Source organism: Vulpes lagopus, chromosome 11 (genome assembly GCF_018345385.1).
Source record: "Vulpes lagopus strain Blue_001 chromosome 11, ASM1834538v1, whole genome shotgun sequence".
NCBI lineage: Eukaryota > Metazoa > Chordata > Mammalia > Carnivora > Canidae > Vulpes > Vulpes lagopus.
The window spans coordinates 55,899,352-55,922,728 of NC_054834.1; the positions used below are offsets into that span (position 1 = coordinate 55,899,352).

The window sequence follows — 23,377 nt, forward strand, 5'->3', positions numbered from 1 at the left end:
CCACCTAGGAAAGGATCTGGGACTTGGAAGGAGGCCCGTTGTTACTGGGTGCCTCGCCACCACCTGTAACTGAACTTAGACGTGGAACACACAGCCTGTCGATGAAGTGGCACAGGAGCCTGGGCATGAAAAACAAGCCGGCACGTCTGTTTTTTTTCTAAGACATCCAAAGGTAGGCTGCCAACAGAAAAGTGAGGTTCAGCTAGGAAAAAAATGCAAGAAACAAGGATGTCTAGGGAAAGGCACTAAAACCACCCAATCTTGAATAGGCAGGGACCGACTCGGCTCATCCTACCTCAGTGATCACGGAGGACAGGCAGGAAGCAGTGGGGGAGGGCAGAGGAGAGGTGGGCTTGTCTCCAGCGTGCGTCCATCAGGCAGGCACCTCTCCAACCCCACCGGGGGACTCAGGAAAACAGGGAACCCCTCAGGCCTGGGGGTGGGGAGAAGGACACTAAGCCCATCTTCCCAGAGGGAAGAACTTTGCACACAGCAGGGATTCGGTAAAGGCTAAGGCTGCCGGCCACCAGTCGCTTCCACTGCTTTGGCAGTGATGATGATGATGATGATGACGATGATGGTGATGACAAGGACAATGACGATGATGACGATGACAACGATGATGGTGATGACAAGGATGATGATGATGATGGTGATGACGATGATGATGGATGATGATGATGACAACGACAATGATGAGGATGAGGATGATGACAATGATGATGATGACGATGATGACAATGATGATGATGATGACCATGATGACGATGATGATGATGATAATGATGACGACAATGATGACGATGACGATGATGACGATGATGATGACGATGGTGATGATGATGACGACAATGACGATAATGATGATGATGACAATGATGATGACGATGACGATTATGATGATGATGGCAACGACAATGATGATGATGATGACAACAATGATGATGATGATGGTGATGGGAGGACAGGAGAGTTACTTACTGATTTTTACTCTTGTCAGGCACCACACTACACCCTCTCATGCACTAGCTCATTATAACTATGCCTGTTTCACAGATGAAAAAATCGAGGCTCAGAGAAGCAAACTAGCACAAGTGAGACCAGAACCGGCACCTGGGTTGGTCTGAATCCAAACCCAGGTCTTTCCCCCAGTACATGCCCCTGGTTTATTCTAACAATGACAGTACAAGATACAAAGATACGCAGTACCCTATGCCGACTGCTCCCTCTGCACCCAGCACTCTGCAAACGGGACATCTCCCCTTGAAGCCACAACGGCCTTCTGAGGCAGGTACCATGATTACAACGGGCTCGGGGCTCAGAACGCCAGGCTCAGAGAGGTGGAGTGACGTGCCTGCAGCTACCCCCCAGGGAGCGCTTTGGCAGGGATCGGGGTCCAGATGCTCTCGGCAGGAGGGGTGGTGCTCTCGGCCATCGAGTGCTCCGGCCCTGGCAGCTGGGGGGTTGCTTGCGTCCCTGCCTGCGGGGGAAAGTAGAGGAGATCCGCTCCAGGCTCCCACATACTGGGCGTCTCTGGTGACATCACTGAGCCCTACCACAAGGCCCGCAGCCAGCTGGCTCATTCCTGCTTCTGGCATCCCAGGCTCGGCTACCTGCTCCCGGGCCAGCAGGAGAACTCCACCTGGCTCCCCAGGGGACCCCATCCCCAAACAAGACATCCCTTCCCACCCGGAGGCGTCTAGAAGCCCAGCACCGTGCCTACTGAGAGAGCCTGCGCCAGCCAACAGTTCTACCCCGGGCACCTTTCCAGCGATCCAAGGCCTATAGGGGTTCCCGGCCTTGGCGCCCAGCCAGTGAGGGAAACGGCGGGCCACCTCCTTTTTCCCCCTCTGTGACTTTGAAAGTACAGTCATCGTCTCTAAGGACGTCTGCATTTCCTGTGAACCTGGATACCTTCCTAGATAAGCAACAAAGAGGCTTATAAACACGACCCGGGGCACCTGGGTGGCTCAGCGGCTGAGCGTCTGCCTTCAGCTCAGGGCGTGATCCCGGGGTCCTGGGATCCAGTCCCACATCGGGCTCCCTGCAGGGAGCCTGCTTCTCCCTCTGCCTGTGTCTCTGCCTCTCTCTCTGTGTCTCTCAGGAATAAATAAATAAAATCTTTTTTTTTTAAGTTACTTTTTTACAAGGAAGCCAGAAAATAGTCCATGTCCGTGTCACTGCACTCCAGAAAATAAAGTAAAATAAAATTTGAAAACACAGACGTTTTTCTTCCTTAGGGTTTTTCAGAGGTTGCCTTAAGGGCGTTTTAACGTTTAAAGTATAATCCAGGAGATTTTTCTTCTGTGGCCAGATGGCCCTGGCTTTGATACGCGCTCTTCCTTGCACTAGATGTGCGATCTTGGATAAAGCTCCCTTCTCCGGGCTTCAGCGGCAGGATCTGTGAAACAGCAGTAACAGAATCTTCCTCATTGGCTGTCAGGAGGGGTAAGAGACTTGGCACGGGGAGGATGCTCGGGGCGTTTGTCAGACTTGTGTAGGCATCGGGATCACGGACCGCTGGCCCCCAGATCCTGTGAGTCTGGCAGGCTGGCAGGTGGCGGTGAAGATGCTGGTCCGGGGACCACACTTTGAGAACCACCAGCTTAGACAGCAATGCCTGGTGCAGAAATGCTTGAAAATGCCAGCTGTCGGGACTATTCCTGTGTCTGTCCTCCCGACAACTCTTCAGCAGCCTCAGAGAAAGCTGTTTTCCACGCCTAACAAATATTTCTCGGCCCTTCCAACTCCGTTCTTTATTCCTCAGGCCCCTGAACCGCTGCACACTTCCCTGCATCTGAACCTCGCGTGTGTTCCCAGCACCTACCCCGGCCTCTGTCCCTCCTCCACTGGAGCCCTGAACCTGGCCCTGCCCGCTCTATGGGACATCACCCAACTTCATACACGATGGGCCCCTGAAAACGCGTATCCGTGCGGAACAGGGCACTTATGTGATACAAGGAGGAGTTCTGCACCCACAGAGCTGGAAGGATCACAAAATCCCTAACTACGCCTCATCTTGGGGCAACATACTTCCAGCCTTGGGTACCTACGGGTTCCTTTTCCCACAGCCGAATGTGCCACAACCTAAGTCCAAGACCCTAAACACCTGCCATGTCAGCATGCCCGCTGATTTTCATCTTGATCTCGATGATATTAAGACCTACACTTTTCATTTTCACAAGACCCGTCTTTTCCATCTGTCTTCATAAGATGTGAGAAAAGTACAATAAAAATATTCTAATAACGGCAAAGAATTCAGGTAGCTGCCCAGGCGACGGAGCCTGGCAAAGCTGCTGAGAGGCACCACAGCTGGCCGGGCCACCCCAATACTTACAAACTCCACAAGGCCTTTCTTCCAAGTACTGGCCAAATCCGAAATGCGACCTCTAATGATCTTCCTGCCTAAAAGTCTCATCTGCTTCCCTCTTCCTTGTCTTTGTGCTGGCGCTCGCCCCACTTGTTCAACGCCCCATCCTTGCCACCTTCTGTGCACCTAACCATCTTTTCCCACTTGGGGAATCCCGTTTATTGTAGCAGACTTCCCAGGTTGACCAAAGAGGAGCTGAGACCTCCCTCCTCTATTCCATTTGGGTTTAGGGGGGAGAAAAAGTCACACAAAGTAATTTCCCCGCTCTTTATCATCTCTCCACCCAACCATCTGTGGATTCTAACAAGTCCCATCTTTGCCCCTACAAAATATATTCATTCCTTCTGGGCCCGTTTGGAAGCCTTTACCACCCACTCTGGTTTTCAGGTAACACGACGCTGCGTGGTACCCGCACAGACGCATCAACATCCCTGCTCTGTCTTTAATCTCAAACTCCACAGTGGCCACGATGCCCCCATGGCTCTGTCATGTGTCACAAGCCCTCAATGAATTTTCCCTGATACTGATGAGCTAAGAAGAAACTGGCCTCCTGGGACTCTCGCCAATCTGGGCAGGAGGCGGAGGTCCCCGCTTGCCCTTTTGGCATCAGGGTGACTGAATTTCCCCTTTCCCTCGGTTCTTTCTCGTTCCGAGCCATTGACTATAGTCTGAGTTTCTGTATCAAGCCGAAGTCTAGCTTCACAAGGGAATTTAACTTTCTGGACTTGGGGGAAAGTTCACGAGAGACACAACACAGCCAGCAGATACTGGAGCACAGAAAATGCTGGCTGCAGCTCCTCGCATGCCCACACCCTACACCACCAAGGTGGTTAACCACTAATTAGGTGATCGAAAAATGCAGAGCATTTTGTATCATCAATTTCCAAAGTTATAAGGAACCAATTATCCCACAGAGCTGTCTCTATGAAACAGGGCTCCCCTGGGAGACCCCAGGTCTCCTTCCCAGGTGCAATTCAAAACAGAGAGAAAAAGAAAATTGAATATTGGAAATGTCGGATTTTGGGGGCCGGTGTCTCCTGGAAACCTCTCTGCATTTCTGCAGCTCAAACGGCCCGTCTTCCGTGTGTGCAGACACAAGATAAGCACGGTTTTTCCACCTGCTTCCCCTCTGCCTTCACCTCGGGTCATTTTCATTATTCTTCCCTGAAGATACTCTTTCATGACTCGTTCTTTAAAGCTACAGGATGAGAACGTTCACTTTCAAAAGCGGAGTCACAGGGAAGGCTTTGCAACAAAATAGGGTTGGGGTCTGGGTCCCGGGAGACGGGAGCCTGCTGGTGAGAGCAGGCAGCCAGCAGGTGGCCACCTGATCCTCCACCTAGAGGAGCCCCATGGCCAAAGGGTCCATTCATCATCTTCCCCAACAGCCACATCCATGGCTTTGGGGTCTTACCTGTCCACCCCCGGGCTTCTATTTCTTATTTGTCCCTGGACCTTCCTCCCTCCTCCTTGCTGGAGGAATGTCCCTCCTCGAGCCCCTTCAGACTTTGCTTCTTGAAAATACCTTGCCAGGTGACCATGAAGGCTGGCCTCCATAAGCCTCCCTCCTGGGTTCCCCTCCTCCCCTCCATCCTCCCTCATGGAGAGTTCTACTTTGCATGGCTTTGGAACCAGCCCATTTTCAAGGGGTACCTAGCAGGGGGCTTTCCAAACCCGAGTCTCTCTTGAACCACCTTTACCATTTGGCCACAACCAGGGACACCTAAACTATTATTCTTTGCATATTATTTTCCTTAAATCAATCCACCTTTTAAAATATAAATATGTTTAAAAATGAAACTAGAGCAACATCATTTGCCATAAATAGCATGTAGCTTGGGGCACCTGGGTGGCTCAGCTGTTGAACCTCTGCCTTTGGCTCAGGGCGTGATCCCAGGGATCCTGCATCAGGCTCCCTGCAGGGAGCCTGCTTCTCCCTCTGCCTCTGTCTCTGACTCCCTCTCTGTGTCTCTCATGAATAGATAGAGTCTCTTAAAAAAAAAAAAATGTAAAAAAAAAAAAAAATGTAACTCAACCACTAACTCAATGCAAAAAAAAAAAAAAAAATTACGAAATCCTAAGTAGTGTCCCTAGCTGAAGACACTAAGTTTGAGGCCTGCCCTGTCTTCCTGAAACAAGGAAGATACCCAAGTCCCACAGAAGTGTAAAAGTGGTGCAAACCAAGGCTCTTCCTGGCACAATCAGAAGCACTAAAGGGAAAGGAAGGGAAGTACTTTCCAGCCGCGAAGGCTGGTGTTGTTTAACGGACGGCCTGTACCACCTAAAGTCAGCCCATGTATCTGTGGTAGCCAGCCCCTCCCTCTCTCCCAAGAAACTTTACTGAGCATCTACCATATGCCAGGTACTTTCCAGGGACTGGGTGACCAAACAGCTTTTTTTTTTTTTTTAATTTGTAAAAGGGCTCCCCACCTACATGAGACTTAAAGCCTGCATTTAAATAGACAGCGTCCAGGGTAGCTTTCTCTCCAGTCTAGCACCTTACACTAAGGAAAAACCCAGATTCAAAACTGTGAAAACCAGTGCCCACCCCGCACCCCCAGAAAGAGACTCGCTATTCACCAGGCAGTTTTCTCTGGTTAAGCTCTTGATAGAAAAATGACGTGTGGTTATTAGTTAAGTGTTTGGCATGCTTTGTAAGCAGCATTAACCGCCCCCAAAAACCTCAGGGCTTCCCAGATAAACAAGTCCCCACCCCAGCGCCCTTCCCCACCCATCCTAGGGGTAAGCGCCCCCCACCCCGTGCCAAAAGACAACTGACATTTAAAACCCGATTGAAACCACACCAAACTGTCTATTTTAAATGTCAACAAGGAAGGCGGCCAGCCTGGCAGGTTTCTCCAGGACTGATTGAAAAACCACATCTCTGGAGTTGGATTTAAAAGTCAGTCACTACAGACAGCAAGAGAAGAAGCTGAGGACAAGAGAGATCTTTGAGTCAGGGGCAGCTGAGATGATTCACATTTGTCACTAATTACCTCTTTCTTAATCTTTACGTTCGTCTTTCCCCAGATAAAGGGTTTCTTCCAAGCAGCTGAGACGTCTGAGCCAACTGAATTCCAAGTTCCTGTTGGAGCTTGCTCCATCCAGATTTATAGTGGCCACCTTCTGGTCTGTGCATGTGTGTTACAGGACTGACACACACACACGTGTGTTAGAGGACTGACAGCTGTCATTCTTTAAAAGTGCACATAAGAGGCACCTGGGTGGCTCAGCGGTTGAGCGCCTGCCCTTGGCCCAGGTCGTGACCCCGGGGTCCTGGGATCGAGTTCCGCATCAAGCTCCCTGCATGGAGCCTGCTTCTCCCTCTGCCTGTGTCTCTGCCTGTCTGTGACTTTCATGAATAAATAAATAAAATCTTAAAAAAAAAAAAAGTGTACATAAAAGTTTAAGCTTCCTGAATCTTAGTAAGAAAAAGAAGAATGACTGTGTTGTTTTTAAAACCTAAAAACTCTTTAAGCTGTCTTAAAAGAATGTTCCCCTTGGAGATGTAGTAACATCGGCAACCAAAAAACCAAGATGTTTTATGTTTTTATATTACTTTCCCATTAAAAGGGATGGGTGACACTTTACAATGACAAATAGGCACACATACAAATTTAATGGCCGCATTACTCTGTCTTCCTCCGCGCTCCTCACCGTTCTGAACACTCAACAAATAATCACCTATTTAGTCCTCACGGCAACCTTATCAAGATAAGGTCCTATCAGCCCTGTTTTTATAGAACAGAAAATTGAAACACAGAGAGGGAAGGCAGCTTGCTCGAGGGCACACAGCTAGTAAGTGGCCAAACTGGGCACTGAACCCGGGCAGCCTGGCTTTAGGGACCATGGCTTGACCACTCCCCACTCCATCCCCCCACCATCCCCCCACCTCCCTCCCCACACACTATGTGCTCAGTGCTTTACACGTGTGACTTCACAGAAGTCATACAATGACCTCGAAGGTAGGTCATATTTTTGTTCCCCTTTTACAGATGGGGACAACGAGGCATCCTGCCCGGGGCCACTCAGCTAGTAAGCAAAAAGAGGGGAACTCTGACGTCACTGAAGTGTCACCCACTCCCCTACTCGGTCAAATAACACATCCCCATGGCCTGTGTGCCGTCCCCCCACCACGTGCCTGTGGTTACAGTCGGGGAAACCACCTGTGTCCGTGGATGAGTGACCATCCTCCCGGGGAGCCCAGAACTTGAATTCAGCAGCCCTGTAACAACAGTGTTTGGGCAGGAGGGACCTCAGATCCCCTGATCCCATCATCTTTAACAAAACAGGCCAGGAGGCTTAGCAACAAGAAATACCGTGGCTGATGGGTATGCACAGTTACAGTGAAGCAGATGCCATCCACGGGGGAGGGAGGGACGTGTGGGGTCCCGTGAGAGAGGCTTTGCCCTTCTCTCCTTGCATCTTCCATGAGTGCCCCGTGCAATTTCCCAGAGGCTACATGATGTGCAATATCATAACAGCCTGAACGGGGAAGGGATCTGAGGATCCGGAGATCTTCTCTGGGGCCAGACAGTGCAGAGATTTGCAAAGAGAAAACAATGCCGCTCTTCTATTTTCTTTTTTTTATTCCAAAAAAGTTATTTTTCACACAAAAACATTAGCATGTTTAGGCTAATGTGTCCTAGGTTTACTATGTAAATGAACTAAATATTTTAAATTTCTCAGGTTTAAGTTATTTCTCATATGGTGAAGACAGAGATGACCCAAATAAGTGGTCATTTTTAAGAGCATAAAGGAAGCCTGAGAACTGCTGCCCAAGACCGTAATCCCTATAAAAGGAGGGACCACAATGGCCCTGCACATATCAGGGACTCAGTATCCATGCTTCTGGATGTCGAAGGAACGCCCAGGTGTACAGTATTGGCCATCCCTTTAGGTATACGTATCCACATACACTGTGATGACAGGTGCTCAGACCCACGCAGCTTACCTGGAAATAGTCTGTAATGAATGATCCAAGTTCACTCTTCAGCAGCCTCCTGGGGAGAGAGAAACACCGTCAAGCAGCCCTTGATGGTACAGGTCCCAGCGTCCAGGTCACAGACACAGAACGACAATGGCGTGCTCACCAATGGCCGAGGCACCAAGGCCAGGTCTAAGAAGGGCGTGTGCTAGGCTCTAGCAATACCTCTGCACAAAAGCTATTAGGGAATTCGGCCAGTGGAAATCCTACAGGGGGATCCAGGCAGGCACAGGAGATTTTTTGTTGTTGTTGTTGTTGTTTTTGAGAGAGAGAGAGAGAGAGAGAGAAAAAAAAAATGCAAGCAAGCAGGGGAAGGGACAGAGGGAGAGGGAGAGAGAATCTTAAGCAGGTTCCACGCCCAGCACCGAGCCCGATGTGGGGTTTGATCTCACAACTCTGAGATCATGACCCAGCCATAGGAGATTCTAATAGAGTTGTAGAGGCAAGCCAGGCTTCATGAGAAGAAGAAGAAGGAGAAGGTGAAGCCGAAGGTGAAGAAGGAAGAAGAAGGAAGAAGAAAGAAGAAGGAAGAAGAAGGAAGAAGAAGGAAGAAGAAGAAGAAGGAAGAAGAAGGAAGAAGAAGGAAGAAGGAAGAAGGAAGAAGAAGAAGAAGAAGAAGAAGAAGAAGAAGAAGAAGAAGAAGAAGAGCAAAGAAGACAAAGAACATAATTTTGTAATCCTCCGTATTTGTAGACTTTATGATTTTAAACACCTGTTTTTTTCACACATTCTTCGATCAAAGATTGTAAAGGATGTGCGAGGGGAGGGCAATTACCATCCCTCGTGTGCAGATAAAGAAACAAATGGAGGCTCAGAAATGGAACAAGCCAGTGGCAGAGTTAAGACTCAAACCCAGGCCGTCTGTACTTTCAACATCTCTTCCCACGCTCCCACCCTGTCTCTCCTCCAAATCCGTTGGGATATTCAACCTGGTGCCATGGCTTGGGTGGTCCCAAGGACTTGGGACCTGGTGCCATGGCTTGGGTGGTCCCAAGGACTTGGGACCTGGTGCCATGGCTTGGGTGGTCTTACCACCCAGCCCCAAGGAAGTCCTTCAAAGGGGACTGCACCCGAGAAAACAGATTTTATTTATCCAGCAACAAACGTTTATCATCGAGCTGTCCTTTTTGTGCCAGACATTGTGCTGGCACCACACACACAGAAGCAAAGAAACAGATGAGGCCTTGGCAGGGTGGGTCGATAGCATGTTAATAAAGACACCCGCAAGACACTTTCAGAGCCTTCAGAGCTACAAAGACTTTTAAAGATAGAGGTATTGGCACCAGACCCCCTTCTCCCTGTGACAAGTCATGGGACTGCCCTACTGCTCTTTCTTTAATCCAAACGAGGGTGAGGAAGCTAGAAACAAGAATAACTGGCTCCCCAAATCCGGTGAGTTCCCTAAGGGAGGGGGGTACACTCTTCACAACTTCAAATGATTTCATTGACCCATCCCACCCATCATGGTCATTAAGGAACAAACGCTCAGGCTTCTGACACCCCCCCCCCCACGCACACACCCCAAGAACGTGTTCCCACATGTCGCTGTGGGAGAAATGGGAAGTTACGCTGAGGTATTATTATGTGCAGATCATAGGTGCAATAGGAGTGCAAAGGAAGAAGAAAGACCATCCATGATCTAAATCCTTGTGTCAGAAAGACCCCCAGAAAGCTGCAAACACATGTTGACCTCGGAAAAGACCTTCCTTTTCCCACAACAGAAAACGTGCCTGTGGTGGACAGTGCATTTTCAGGTCCAACGGCACGGCAGGCTCCTGGAAGGCCACCCCATGAACACAACCCAGCAGCTCGGCCAGGTGTGGGCGGGTCTGGCGAGGGGCCCGGGAGCCTGCATCAGTCAGCAGGCCGCGGGCAGGAGCCTTGGAGGCCAGAAGCATCTCTTAGACAGAAAACAGAAACCTAGTGGGCAGCCCCAGATGGAGGCTTTCGAACAGGAAGAGTCAGGGAGGCCGCTTCTGACTGCTGGAGGGAGAAGCACCTGCCAGCATGGTCTTCACGGCCACTGGGAAGCCCCAAAACCCTAGGCGAAGAAGCCAAGCTTCCCCCAAGGGGGCAAAGACAAGTCCTGATAATAATGAGCTACTACAAACAGAGTTACCCAAGCACTTCTTGGGCGCTCACCATGCTGAGGGACCCAGCCGGCCCTGACGCCAAGCGATGGGCTCTTTCCAGAGGTGACCTGAGGCATCCACGCTGGGCAACACTGTGCTCATGAAGATGCTTCATAAAACGGAAGGAGAAAGAGGCCAGTGGCAAGGTAGTCCTTCAAGGTCAGCTGCTACGGAAAACTGTCTGCAGCCCAGCGGAGGAGGGCTCTATGTGCCCTTCTAAGTGCGCCTCTACGTGCGCATCATTGACTGAGGCTGGACAGGGTCAGACGGGTGGTGACTGCCTGGGGACTCCTCACGGCGGCACTCCGGGAGTGTCACGAGGCTCCCCAACAGGGGGATCCAAGAAGTATGTGCCCCCCACCCATCCGGGGAGGCCGGGGGGCTGCGGCCTACAGGAAGAAGGTACAGCACCACTGGGTACCAGCAAGCCACGGCCACGGCCACGGCCAGGATTCTGTGGGGCGTCACAGGAAGACCAAGCTTGAGGGAGGAGCAGAGGCTAAAGAGCTGACTTGACACAAGCACCAAGGCCAGGGCGCAGCAGAAAAGGATGGAAGCTGGAAGCAGCCGTACCAGGAGCAATGGTGATGCAGTGGGGGGGGGGGGTGGTGGTTGTGAGCAGAGGACTCGGGGAGATGCTTGCACCACACAGAGGGGGATCCTCAGTTCTTCACGGAGCAGGAGCCAGACGCAGGAATCTGCACAACGATCTGCTTTCTGTACTTGACACATAAAGGATGATTTATGACCAGGTATGAGAAGAGAACCAGACGTTTATCCTTTCCTTCCATCCTGAGGTCAAGGCCCTGCCCGCGAGGTATGGTTATGTAGACTCAGCTGAACGGAACAGACCCCATCGGGTCACTTAGGTCAACATCCTGTTGCTCTGGGGTGGGGCGGGGGGGGGGCATTCAGTAAGCTGCTCTGTCCCCGACAAAACCTGTCCTCCTTCTGAGCATGCGATGTGTTACACAAGGTCACCACACACACGTATACACACAGAGTTTTTGCTACAGCAAAATATGGGAATCAACACAAATGTGCACCAGTAAAGTGCTCACCAAAAATTAATGGTCCATTTGTACAATGGAATTCTATACAATGGTTTAAAAAAAGAGGGGGGGGAGGACTCTAATGATATGTAAAGATCTAGGTTATATTAAGTTAAAAAAAAAACAAGCAAGATGCCGAACAGTGTGTATCATATGCTACCCTGTGAAAAGATAAGAGAAAAATAAGAATATGTATTTTAATTTTTTTTAAATTAAAAAAAAATTTTTTTTTATATTTTTATTTACAGAGTACCAATTCACTCAGGTGTCACATCTGCTCTTTTAATTTACTGTTCTGCAACGGCTGCGTGATTTGGTTTCCCACAGGCCCTGTGAACCGAAATAGTTGAAACACACGGCGCATGTGTGCATCCTAAAAAGTATATACAAACACGCCGGGTTTTGGCTCCTCCTCACCATCCCCCCCAAGTAAGGAGCTGGAGAAAGCTGAAATCCTTGCTGGAAGTTAAGTAGGGCAACGAAACATTTTAGCAGACTTTAGTCCTTCAAGTTAGGAGGATACACAGAGCCCCGCTGTGTGGGTCTCCTATAAATTGTGGAGTATCCCCGGCTGCTTTTCCATATATATGTTCCTGACATATACTCAATTCTTCACGGTACATACCTCATGGGGTCAAAATTTCTGAACACAGCAGACACATATTTTAAAATATTAAAAATATAAAATAAAATAAGTAAAAATAAAATATTAAAAATCTTTAAATTTTTTTTTAAAATTTAATTAACAAGATCCACCACCAGGGTTTAGATGGTTTGCAGCCAAGAAGGAATTCCGGGGTCGCGCTCCCAGCGAGGTAGCAATGTCAGAAAGCGGGTGGCCCTAGGTCACGAAGAATCCTATCAAGGCCCAAGAACTGGCCAACCCCAATGCACCTCAGCCTGGCAGCCTGAGAACTCAACTCAGAGAGGAAAGTGGGGAGGAGGTCAGAGCTGGCCCAGCCATCGGGGCGCAGACTGCCGCTGAGTCATACCGCAAAATCTCCAACCTGTTTCTATACTTGGTGTTTACTCGCCTTGCACTTGGTTGACAAGGAAAGGGTACTTCTGAAAACCATGATCTTAGCTGAACTGAGAGAAAGAGGGATTTTCCACGTCTCTGTCTTGAAACACCATCTCCAGGGGGAACTCGGCAGTAGCTCCCCTCCAGAGCAACACAGAGAGGATAGAGATCCACGAGCCCGTTCGCTGAGTCACAGGCATTTCCTGAACACCTGCTATGTGTCAGACACGGTGCTGGCTGCTAGGAGGAGGGATGAGCAGAGCCTGGGCAGTGATTTCTTCCCACCTGGCCAGGGTCTCGTGAGGCACAGGGCACCGTCTCCTCCAAAAAAGAACAGAGAATAAAGTATCACGGCGTTAGAGGTGTGTAGGCCCAAACTCACACTGGGACAGCTCACCCTGTAACCTTCCTCACGGACTTTGTAAGTTTAGTTTGCAAAGCACGAGAAAGAGGAGCGAAGCAGGAGGAATGACCTCAGAATTCACCAGCCTGTGGTGTGTGGTTCCCTAGATGCAAAAGAGATGAAAACTCTCATCGCCGATCCCTGGGACACCTGTCCTGGCCAAGGCCCGGGCGCTAAGAATTGGGCAGCTCCCCTTCGACTTTTTCCACCTCCCCCTAGGGTGTTTTCCCCTGAAAACAGGAATGCAATTATTTATTGGAACAAATAAATAAAAATAAAATAAGGAATACATTGCTCCTAGGGTGGAGCTGGATGATCCCGCCCCGGTTGGAAGTTTATTAAGCACTTACTAGGCACCAGGCACTGTCGTCTGTGACATACCCAACATGTGTTTCCTCCTTTAAGCCCTCAGATGGTAGTAATGTCTCTGCCTGTTGTACACCTGGAGGCCGACCCCCAGAGGTCACCACGGAGGGGAGGGGGAGTGGTAAGCACAGGACCGGTGGGGGGGGGCGGGTGGCACCTCACGGAGCTTGAGGGCCTGGGGGCGGGTGGGGGGCTGAAGCCCGTTGTCTGTGATGACTCAGGTGAGTTCCTTACACCTGTTCCCTGGCCGGAGCTCCCCGGTAGCGAGGATACTGCCCTGCGCACTTACTACACTAGCTAAGGGAGTTCATCCTCGACGGTTGGCTCTCAGAGCAGCCCTGGCCCCCACAAGGTTGGGCAGGTGCGCGCTACCCAGGGCTGCAGACCCCCAACCCACACTCCCAAGCCCTTGAGTCCACGGCTTCCCAGCATCTTCTTAAAAGGGCAGCCAGACCAGCCTATTCCCAAACCCTGGTGAGACTCAGGAAGGGGGCCAGACCTCAACGGTGGAAGGGTAAAGAGGAAGGATGGGGGGGTCAGACTTGGGGGGACAGGTGGCTTGGCTGAGGTTCCGGCTTCTCCTGCTTCACATACTGGGCCCCCTCGCCAGGTGTCATCTGCAGATAGAACCCTGCTGCTGACCACGACCATAAACACCAGCACCAGCATCAGCACCAGCACCAGGACCAGCACCACCAGCACCACCAGCACCAGCACCACCAGCACCACCAGCAGCAGCACCACCACCACCACCAGCAGCAGCACCACCACCACCACCACCAGCAGCACCACCAGCACCACCAGCACCAGCACCAGCACGACCAGCACCAGCAGCAGCACCACCAGCACCACCAGCAGCAGCACCACCACCACCACCAGCAGCAGCACCACCAGCACCACCAGCACCAGCACCAGCACGACCAGCACCAGCAGCAGCACCACCACCACCACCAGCACCAGCAACACCACCACCACCAGCACCAGCAACACCACCACCACCAGCAGCAGCACCACCACCACCAGCAGCAGCACCACCAGCACCAGCACCAGCACCACCAGCACCAGCACCACTACCACCACCAGCACCAGCACCAGGACCACCAGCACCATCACCAGCACCACCAGCACCAGCACCACCACCAGCAGCAGCCAGGGATCTGGATGAGGGAAGTGGGGGCCCAGGCGTCATGGCAAGGGAACGCACATGTGGACCCAACAACCCAAAAGGGAAACGGGCACAAGGTTCAGCCAGAAAGGCCACCATGGGGGAAAAATGGGGAACCACTCACTGGTCTGTGTTATGTCACCCCTACTCCCCCGCCCCCCTCCCCAGGCTGACTGGGCGAGACACCACCCCAGATGACAAGATTTCCTGTTATTACACAGACCCGCCATCTCGCCCCTCACTGTCTTGTCAACTCAACTTCCCACTTCTGCAGCCTTGAAAGTAAACAAGGCCCTGCCAGAGCTGGATCCCACCCAATGGGGAGGCATGGGGGCCGCCGGGGGTGGGGTGGGGGGCAGAGGGCACAGGGGCGGCCTAGAAGAGGGACAGAGACCACCTCGGGGACAAGCCACGGTCTCCCTGGCACAAGGGGAAAGACCCAAAGCAGCAAAATCCCAGGGGATTTGAGGCAGTTTGGGGACGGGTGTCACGGGCTCATGTTTTGCCAACAGTCAGAGGAGTCGTTAAATATTGCCTGGTTGTCATCGGGCTACCAGGGGCTGCCCCGGGCACTCAGGCCCTCCAACCTGGCACCTTGGCCGGACCCAACCCGCCCTCCTCACAATCCAGGCCCCATTCCTGATACTGTAAGCTGGTCAGTCCCCCTCCACCCTGATCACTAAATCCTTCAAAGGTCACCTCCCTCGTTCCTGCAACAGGACATAGTTTAAGGAGGTGGCCTCTTGAAGCACGTGCATGGACGTGCCCCATCCCTCCTGGGATCTCTTTTGTTGGGCCGCATCAGGGTGGTGTCCATGACCCAGGGAGAATGCTAGGATCCCCACACCTCTTGCTTTCCTGTACCCCAGTGGGTGACGGTGGGGACAGTAAAAAAAAAAAAAGATGGAGGAAACCCAGAAAGAGCTTCCATTGACCTTTTTTTTTAAGATTCAATTTTTTAAAATTTTTTTAAAATTTTTATTTATTTATTTATGAGAGACAGAGAGAGAGGCAGAGACACAGGCAGAGGGAGAAGCAGGCTCCCTGCAGGGAGCCTGACGTGGGACTCGATCCAGGGTCTCCAGGATCAGGCCCTGGGCTGAAGGCAGACACTCAACCACTGAGCTACCCGGGCTGCCCTAAGATTTTATTTTTATGTAATCTCTGCACCCAACATGGGGCTTGAACTTACAACCCCCGAGATCAAGGGCCACGTGCTCTACTGGGAGCCAGCCGGGAGCGCCGACCTCCTCGTCCCGTCGCACGCACGACGCCAGGCAGCTGGCCCGCAGCCCCGCTAGTCCTCCGCCACCTCCGTGGGTGGGAGGAATCCACCCCATCTCGCAGATGAGGAGGCTCATGCTTAAGCCTTGGCCAGGGCCGGACACGTAGGCCGTCACTCAAGACGAGCGGACCTCACGGGGGCAGGTAGGTGAGGTGGGTGAGGGCGGCAGGCCGGCCTGGACAGCGGAGGCCGTAGCACGCTCCCCTGAAACCAGCAGCTGAGCCTTGGCACCCCCTGTTCCGGGCCTGACTGCACATCCTGTGTTGCCCAATGTGAACTTTCCAGAGAGGCCTGGAGTTTTACGGGAGATATCCACATTTCTAAACACTGTGCAGGCCAGCCACCACCACACGGGCCAGCCCCAGAAGTTTCCGAGTTGCCACTTCCCTCTCCCTACTCTTCCCGCCCCCAAAGCCATGCATGCGTGTCCACCAGGGGGGACACCAGGACCTGTGGGGACGTGGGCAGAGCCCTGGGTCCAAGAGAGACCTCGCCCTGAGCCCTCCCACAGCAGGGGCCTCAGGAGCCCAGGCCCTGCTCACCAGCCAGCATCGGGAAGCCAATCGAGGCCCCGGGCTATTGGGCCTGGACCTGGACAATGTGGGCTCTGTGTGACCCTGGCCGCCTACCTGCTACGTGTTTAAGAACATGGGAGGCTCAGGTTCAAATCCCAGCCTGGCTACTGACCCGCTCTACGACTCGGGGGGAGTCGTCCCGGCTCCCTGCTGTCAACAGACGCCCTCCCAGGGATGGGAAGACCGGAGGTGCATTTTCCCTTTTGGGACGGGGTGGGGGCTCGGGCAGCCACATGACTCAGAGGGAGGGCGTTTCAACTCGGAGCCGTCAAAGATCAAGCACGGTTTCTTGGAACCTCCTCTTTCCTTGAAAATCTCTGGGGTTTCCTCCCCGCCGCCTCCCTCCCGACAAGAACAGAAGCAGCGTGGTTGGAGAGAGAAGGAAAATGTGAGTTTCCTGCCCCGGGCCAGCTGCAGATAACTCATCTCTGGTTTCCGGAAACCTCGCCTCTGAGCATTCATTTCTGCAGAGAGAGGAAAAAAAAAAAGTCCTCCTGGGGAGGAGCAGGGACAGGAGGGCCTGGAGACAGGAGTGGCAGGGAGCTTACGGCCTCAGTTGCCCTTCCCCCCCGACCCTTTCCTGCTCACCCTTCAAATTTCAGCTGAGGTATCACCTGCCCCTAGACAATTATGGGCCCATCCTGGGCACCCCCCTGGCGCCCTGCGCTCTGCTAGCACCCCCCTCCGACCTGGTGCTATCACACCCCGCAGGGCCCCCTGCAACCCCCGCTCTCTCTCTCTGCAGGCAGCTCCCCAAGAGCTAGAACCACCTACCTCAACGGCTTCCCCCAAACCCAGCCCAGGATCTGGCCCAGCATCCAAGAGCATCCACCGACCGCATGAACACAGGAACCAGTGGCCGCTCCCTCCACACCCGCCACCCTGCAAACTAACCAAGAAGTGCCAGAAAGCACGTGCATGGGCTCTTAGAAGCACCAATCAATGTAAATCATGAGTCTCGCAGACTCCTCTAACCCTTCGTAGTCACACGCAATCACCAGCCTGGTTGGCTGAAAGGAATGTTCCAGAAGAACGTGCTCTGGTGTCAGGCCTGGCTACTCTGGTTCCCGGGAGAGCTCACGCAACTCAAACCTCAAACCCACGCACGTCCCCCCTGCTGCCGAACTGCAGCTGCGTCGGCGCATTCAAAGCCACGGTGGGGCCCCACAGGGGATGCAAACCCAGAGGGCACCCTGGACTAGCCAGGACAGGGGGGATTTTCGGGTGGGCCGCGTCGTGGACCGTGACGAGTGCGGGTCCCACTAGAAGGCTCTCACTCTCCTCAAGGGTCATATTCTTGCCGTTGGGGATATGACAATGCGCGAGCCCTGCTGTCAGAGGCAGTTCTGACTTGCGGTCCTCACGCCGACTGACCGTGTGCCTGGACTTATTCGGGGGGGAAATGTGCTGCTTCGTGGAAGTGTGACATTCCTGATGAATTCGTTCTTAAAAAAAGGCCTCCACATCCTCCCCTTGATCTACTAATAACGTGTTTTAGAATTCGCCCAAAGGTCCTCCTCACCACTACCCCGCGGCCTACCTGCTAAAATTTACGCCGGAGCTCATTTTCGATGGCCAAAGTCACCAAATGGCTTGTGATGACCGCATTCTGACACCTAGTCACACGAAACCTTCATCTTCCCGGTCAACCTTTTTTGCATCGATAATATTTAAATGAGTTCACACTTCCCGGGCACGCCGTCGGCAAGAAGGCCAAGGCTGGCCGCGGCGACCCACACAAACCGCCCTACGCTCCGATTCTGGACGTGGGCAATCCATCAAAGTTTATTACCGTTTGGCTTGAGTGGAACGGAGAACCGAGTCATTTCCTCTCGTTCTTTTCTCTGCGGAAAGGAGAAACAGCTGGCTCCTCACCCAAACTTCCAAGTCCGGAACCTTCTCGGAGGAGCCCCGTCCTGGACCGTCTCTCGTTTGGGGTGAGCTCACCGCATCTCAACCGCTGGAGGAATCTTTACACGGGACAGTCCGCGCGGTGAGTCACCACACTGCCCGGCGCTCGCCCGTCGTGTTATCGCTTCATTGTCGCCCACATTTCACAAGCGTAAGAATGACGATGCTCAACATCTACTACGCACTGGATCCGCGCTCACGGCGTGTTTAGCATTATCTCAGTGCTCCCGACCACCGTGAGGCAGAGGCTGTGATCACCCCCGTTTTAGAAAAGCAGAGACCGAGAAAAAGTGCCTTGCCCAAGGTCACGCAGCCAATCTTGAGTCCCAGCCTCTGAATCTGGACACTACTTTCTATTAAAAAATAATATTTATTTATTTGTTTGAGAGAGAGAGCGAGCACGAGCAGGGAGGTGCAGAGGGAGAAGCAGACTCTCCCACCAAGCAGGGAGCCCAACCCAGGGCTTTGATCCCAGGATGCTGGGGTCATGACCTGAGCCGAAGGCAGATGCTTAACCCACTGAGCCACCCGGGTGCCCTGGATGCTACTATCTTAATGAGTCAAAAAAAAAAAAAAATTTCTACTGGACCTGGCACAGATCCTCCTGGCACAAAGACCTGTCAGGACTGATCGCCAAGTGGGCTTGGCAATCACCAGTCCTGTCTCCTTCCACGTTCTCTGCCCTACATTCCTATGTCCTGTGCCCCTGCCCCCCTTCCCCTGCGCCCCTCTCCCCGCACTGGGCATGCCTCAACCCTGTTTACAGGCCTGCTTCCAAAAGAGAGAAGAAAAGGAAAATCAAAACCCAAGCGTCCACGTGAAGGTTAGCCAGAGAGTGGCAGGCCCATCTAGGCATTCCGGTTGCAGAAATAAGGGACAGTTGTGCTGCTTGCCACTTAGGCACCGGCGGATGTGGGTGCAGGTGCGGGCCGGCTCACGGTACTCCGCTTGGGACCGGGTCATGCATCTCCGCCCAGCCAGAGTCCTACCTTCTCAATCAGGCTCTGAGTGTCCATGACATGAAAACCCATCTCCACTTCTCGCCACTCGCCCAGAGAAGGCCCAGACCATGGAGACCTGGACCTCTGCTTTGACTTCTCCTGGGCTCCAGTCACATGTGGGCGGTCCGTGTCAAACCCCGACCACACGGGTTTCCCACCAGCCTGAACGTGCCTCGAAACTACAGGAAGGACCGGCCAGCAAACTGCTCCCCCAAGCCCAGACCCAACACTGGAAGGGGGAATTGGGGAGGGGGCGTCGTGCTTCTCAGACGGGCGTTAGGAAGCACAGCACGTGATGAAGCAGGGGTCCCGGAGGCGTCGTGAGAAGAAGACAAAGACCAAGACCATCCGACCAACCTTTCTTCTGGCCTAAGACCTCTAACCCTACGATACAGTACGGGGAGCGCAGGTGTCGCTGGGGACGACCCGTGTCCCTGCCACTCTCCTATGTTCCCCCCTCCCCTGCTCCTAGCACACTGGCGTTGGAGACGGGGCCTTCGGGAGGTCATCAGGCCTCGATGGGGTCATGAGGGCAGGGCCCTCAGGATGGGCTTAGCCACCTCGTCAGAAGAAATGGGAGAGCCTGTAAACAGAAAGGGGGGGCCCTGTGAGGCTCGGCGAGCGGGCCGCCAGGAACTGGGCTCTCCCAGGAGCCGAATCTGCTGGCCCCTTGACCTCAGACTTCCCAGCAACCAGAACCATGAGAAAGAAACGTCTACGGTGTAGGTCACCCAGTCTGCGGGGCTGGTTATGGCAGCCTGGGCAAATGAATACTGGTGTCTGAGTCAGCCGGGGGTTCGAGTCCCGACCCTACCCTTTTCTATAGCTGGGTGACTGCAGTTCGAGTCCCACCTCTACCCTTTTCTGTAGCTGGGTGACCGGGGTTCGAGTCCTGCCTCTACCTTTTTCTGTAGCTGGGTGACCGCGGTTCGAGTGCCGACCCTACCCTTTACTATAGCTGGGTGACTGCGATTCGAGTCCCGACTCTGCCCTTTTCTATAGCTCGGTGACCTTGGACGAGAGTCATTTTATTTTTCTTATCCTCCATTTTATGGGTAAACTACGAGGACACCAGCTGCCTCGCAGGGCTGTGAGGCGGGTCCAGTGGGCCGATGTGTGCGAGGGGTGCTTAGGGCGTTCCCAGGAGCCTCCATCCAGGCGGCCTTGGCACTACGACAGCCCGCATCAGTGACGCCCTGGCGCTCGCCGTGGCTCCTCTTGTCAACAGGCAGCCTGTCGGCCACGTTCAGCCCCACAGATGTGTTTGGTTTGACCTGTGCTAATGTTTGGGGGGGGGGGGGAGGAATTCGAATTATTTATCAACATTTAAAAGCCAGGAAATCTCACATAAAAGCCTTCATTTCCGGTCGAGAAACAAGTGGACATGCCACGGGCCCTGGGTCCTTGTCCCGCCAGGGCAGTCCCCATTCAGCCGGGGGTGCGCGCCCATCCCTGCGCCCCCAGGCCAGCCTCACCCACTCAGAAGACCCGCTGGGCCCCCGAAGGTCCTGAGTTCGCGACCCCCTGGGCTACGCGGCCGAAGGAATCGGCAGGGGCCCCCAGCTGCCCGCCGACAAAGATGTTAAGTACAATTTCAGGATTAGCCTCCCAAAGTGAGGAACAATGAGTACGTCCCTGAGTCACCGGGTTATTTATTTATACGTCCACAGTGGGCCGAAGAACCCTCCCTGAGAGGCCAGGATCTTAAGTTGAGCTCTTGCAACCCAGGGGTTGGCTGACCCAGCTTTGCCCCTGTCACTCGACTGCGCAGGGCCTCAGTTTCCGTCTCTGTAAAAGGAGGCCCTGGGCTAGACGAGCTCTATTGTCCCCTCCCACGTTTGTATAACCATTACGTGACATCTGAGCTGCTGGGTAGGAATCCAAACACACCTCAGTTTCCTCCTGAGCCCTGAAGGTCTTAACGAGAGCAGAGCTCTTAAGACGCCTCACTGATCTTTCACACGGGGCGCCAAGAACTGTAAACAGGCCCCAAATAATGGCCTTGTTCATGGTCCCACCCACTCCAGGGTTGGGTCTCTAGCCTGGACGCTCCGCACTTCACAGGGAAGCACAGGAGGGCATCAAAAGGCCTGATGCACAAACTCCCGTCCCCAGAAGATTCTGGTGCTCTGGGCGGCCCTGCCGGCCTCTCTGCCCTCATTTCACCAAGACACAAGCCAGATCATACTACCCGCCCCCACCCTGATAGTCAACGCACGTGGGCCTCTCCTCGGTTTCTTGCTCATTGCTACTACAGGACCTTTGCACCTGCAGTTTCACCTGGTTCATTCCCACTGATCCTCCAGAAGAGAGCACGAGCAGGATATCCCACCACCCCCACCCCAGCCTTGGCCAAATCGAGTCACACGGACGTGTCACCATCACAGCGGGTGTGTCATAGCAGCTGTCACGGCGGCACTTTTACATGTCCGAGTATGATTAGTTGACGAATGACGATCTCCCTGACTGACTAAATCCCAGGGCACCAGGGCCTACCTCTGTCTTGGCTCAGCGCTGCCCCTCTGGTGCCTAGGCAACGACGAGGCTCTCACAGATTTGCTGAAGGAGCGAATACATTCTTGAAAAGCCGACACTGCTGGGAAGATTCTGGGAGCCAACAAACCCCTCGAGGGCCACGTCTTATGGGGTTGTAGCGCCAATGCTTAACAGTGATGGCGGCAGCAGCACGGACAGTAACGAGAGCCACCAGTACCTCGCGTGCGCGCACCCTGTCCCGACGGGTCATTTGTACGACAACTCAACTTACACCTTCACAAGAATCCCTCTGGGAGGAAGCACGTTTCACCATCCCTGTTTCACATAAAGAGAAACTGAGGCACAGAGTCGTTGGTAAGTCACTTAAGTCAGTAAACGCGCCAAGGTCACGGTCACTAGGGCCGTCTTACCTCCCACGGCCCCCGATGGTTACGTGGGGCACGATGCACATGTACAGAACGTGTGACACCTGCCGTACGTCATCCCTCTGCCCTCCCGGGGCCCCCCTGCTACAGGCACTCTATGCAAGAATAAATGCATGATGACCCCTCCGTGGGTCAGAAGTCTACACAGATAAGGGTGTCAGAACTCAGTAGCCATAGGAGCCAGGCCAAGTTGGCAGAAGCAGCAAGAGCCAAGCAGACAAAGACCTTAAGCTAAGACTCCCGGGGGCAGGGGGGTAGGGGGGTGGCCTCACTACCCAGATCAGGCCCACGGGGGGAAGATGGCCCCTGGCCGCGCCGTCCACGTACCTGATGTTTTCGTTCAGCGCGTAGAGCTCGTTGCTTTGCAGGCCACCCCCTTTGAAGACGTTGATCACGGCGGTCTGGACGCTACGGAGGAAACAGAAACGAGCCTGGTTAGGGGATGTGCCTGCCTGGGGCAACGTCCACGAGAGCTCAGGGCTGCAGGCGGGGGCAAGAGCCCGGGAGCCCCCGTGTCCACCCCCGGAATCCAGCATCTCCTTCCCAGGGTCCTTGGACAGAAGGGAAGACCGAGGCAAGAGCACCCAGAGCAGCCCCGCTCCCCCAGCGTTGCCAGAGGCCAGCCGGTCTTCCTCACGGCCCCGGTGGCCGCCCCGCTGGAAGCGGCACTAACCAGAGGCCGGAGGTGGGACCCGCCCGCAGGACACTGGGCCCATGCCTGGGGTTCCCCCACTCGGGGGGTCCCTGTCTGCACGGGGCAGCGAATACCAATAGCTATTACCTTGGAAGCGTTTCACTGAGGCTAGCCTCCCTTTTCATTTTTCCAAATTTTATTTAAATTCAATTAACTAACATATAGTGTACAACTGGTTTCAGGGGGAGAGGTGACTCATCAGTGTTCTAGAACACCCAGGGCTCATACCCCCACGTGCCCTCCTAGATGCCCATCACTCAGTTACCCCTTCCACCCTCCCCTCCAGCAACCCTGCTGGTCTCCTGTGATTAAGAGCCTCTTAGGGTTTGTCTCCCTCTCTGATTGCCTCTTGTTTTATTTTTTCCTCTCTTCCCCTATGCTCCTCTGTTTTGTTTCTTAAATTCCACATATGAGTGGAATCATGTAATTGTCTTTCTCTGACTGATTTCGCTTAGCATCATATCCCCTAGTTCCGTCCACATCGTTGCAAATGG

The 23,377-nt window shown here is 53.4% G+C and overlaps 1 protein-coding gene across 6 annotated transcripts in view; it reads right to left on the bottom strand.

Moving 5' to 3' along the window:
* Nucleotides 1–23,377, bottom strand: part of PRR5L (proline rich 5 like) — a 70,739-nt gene that overhangs the window by 25,781 nt on the left and 21,581 nt on the right. For 5 of the 6 annotated variants that reach the window (XM_041774137.1, XM_041774141.1, XM_041774138.1 and 2 more), the window contains exons 3-4: nucleotides 22,517–22,597; nucleotides 8,325–8,373 (exon numbers count right to left, since the gene is read on the bottom strand). In XM_041774137.1, coding sequence (XP_041630071.1) covers nucleotides 8,325–8,373; nucleotides 22,517–22,597 — 130 coding nt within the window. The remainder of the gene's footprint in view (nucleotides 1–8,324; nucleotides 8,374–22,516; nucleotides 22,598–23,377) is intronic. The other variant, XM_041774143.1, reaches the window with a different exon arrangement.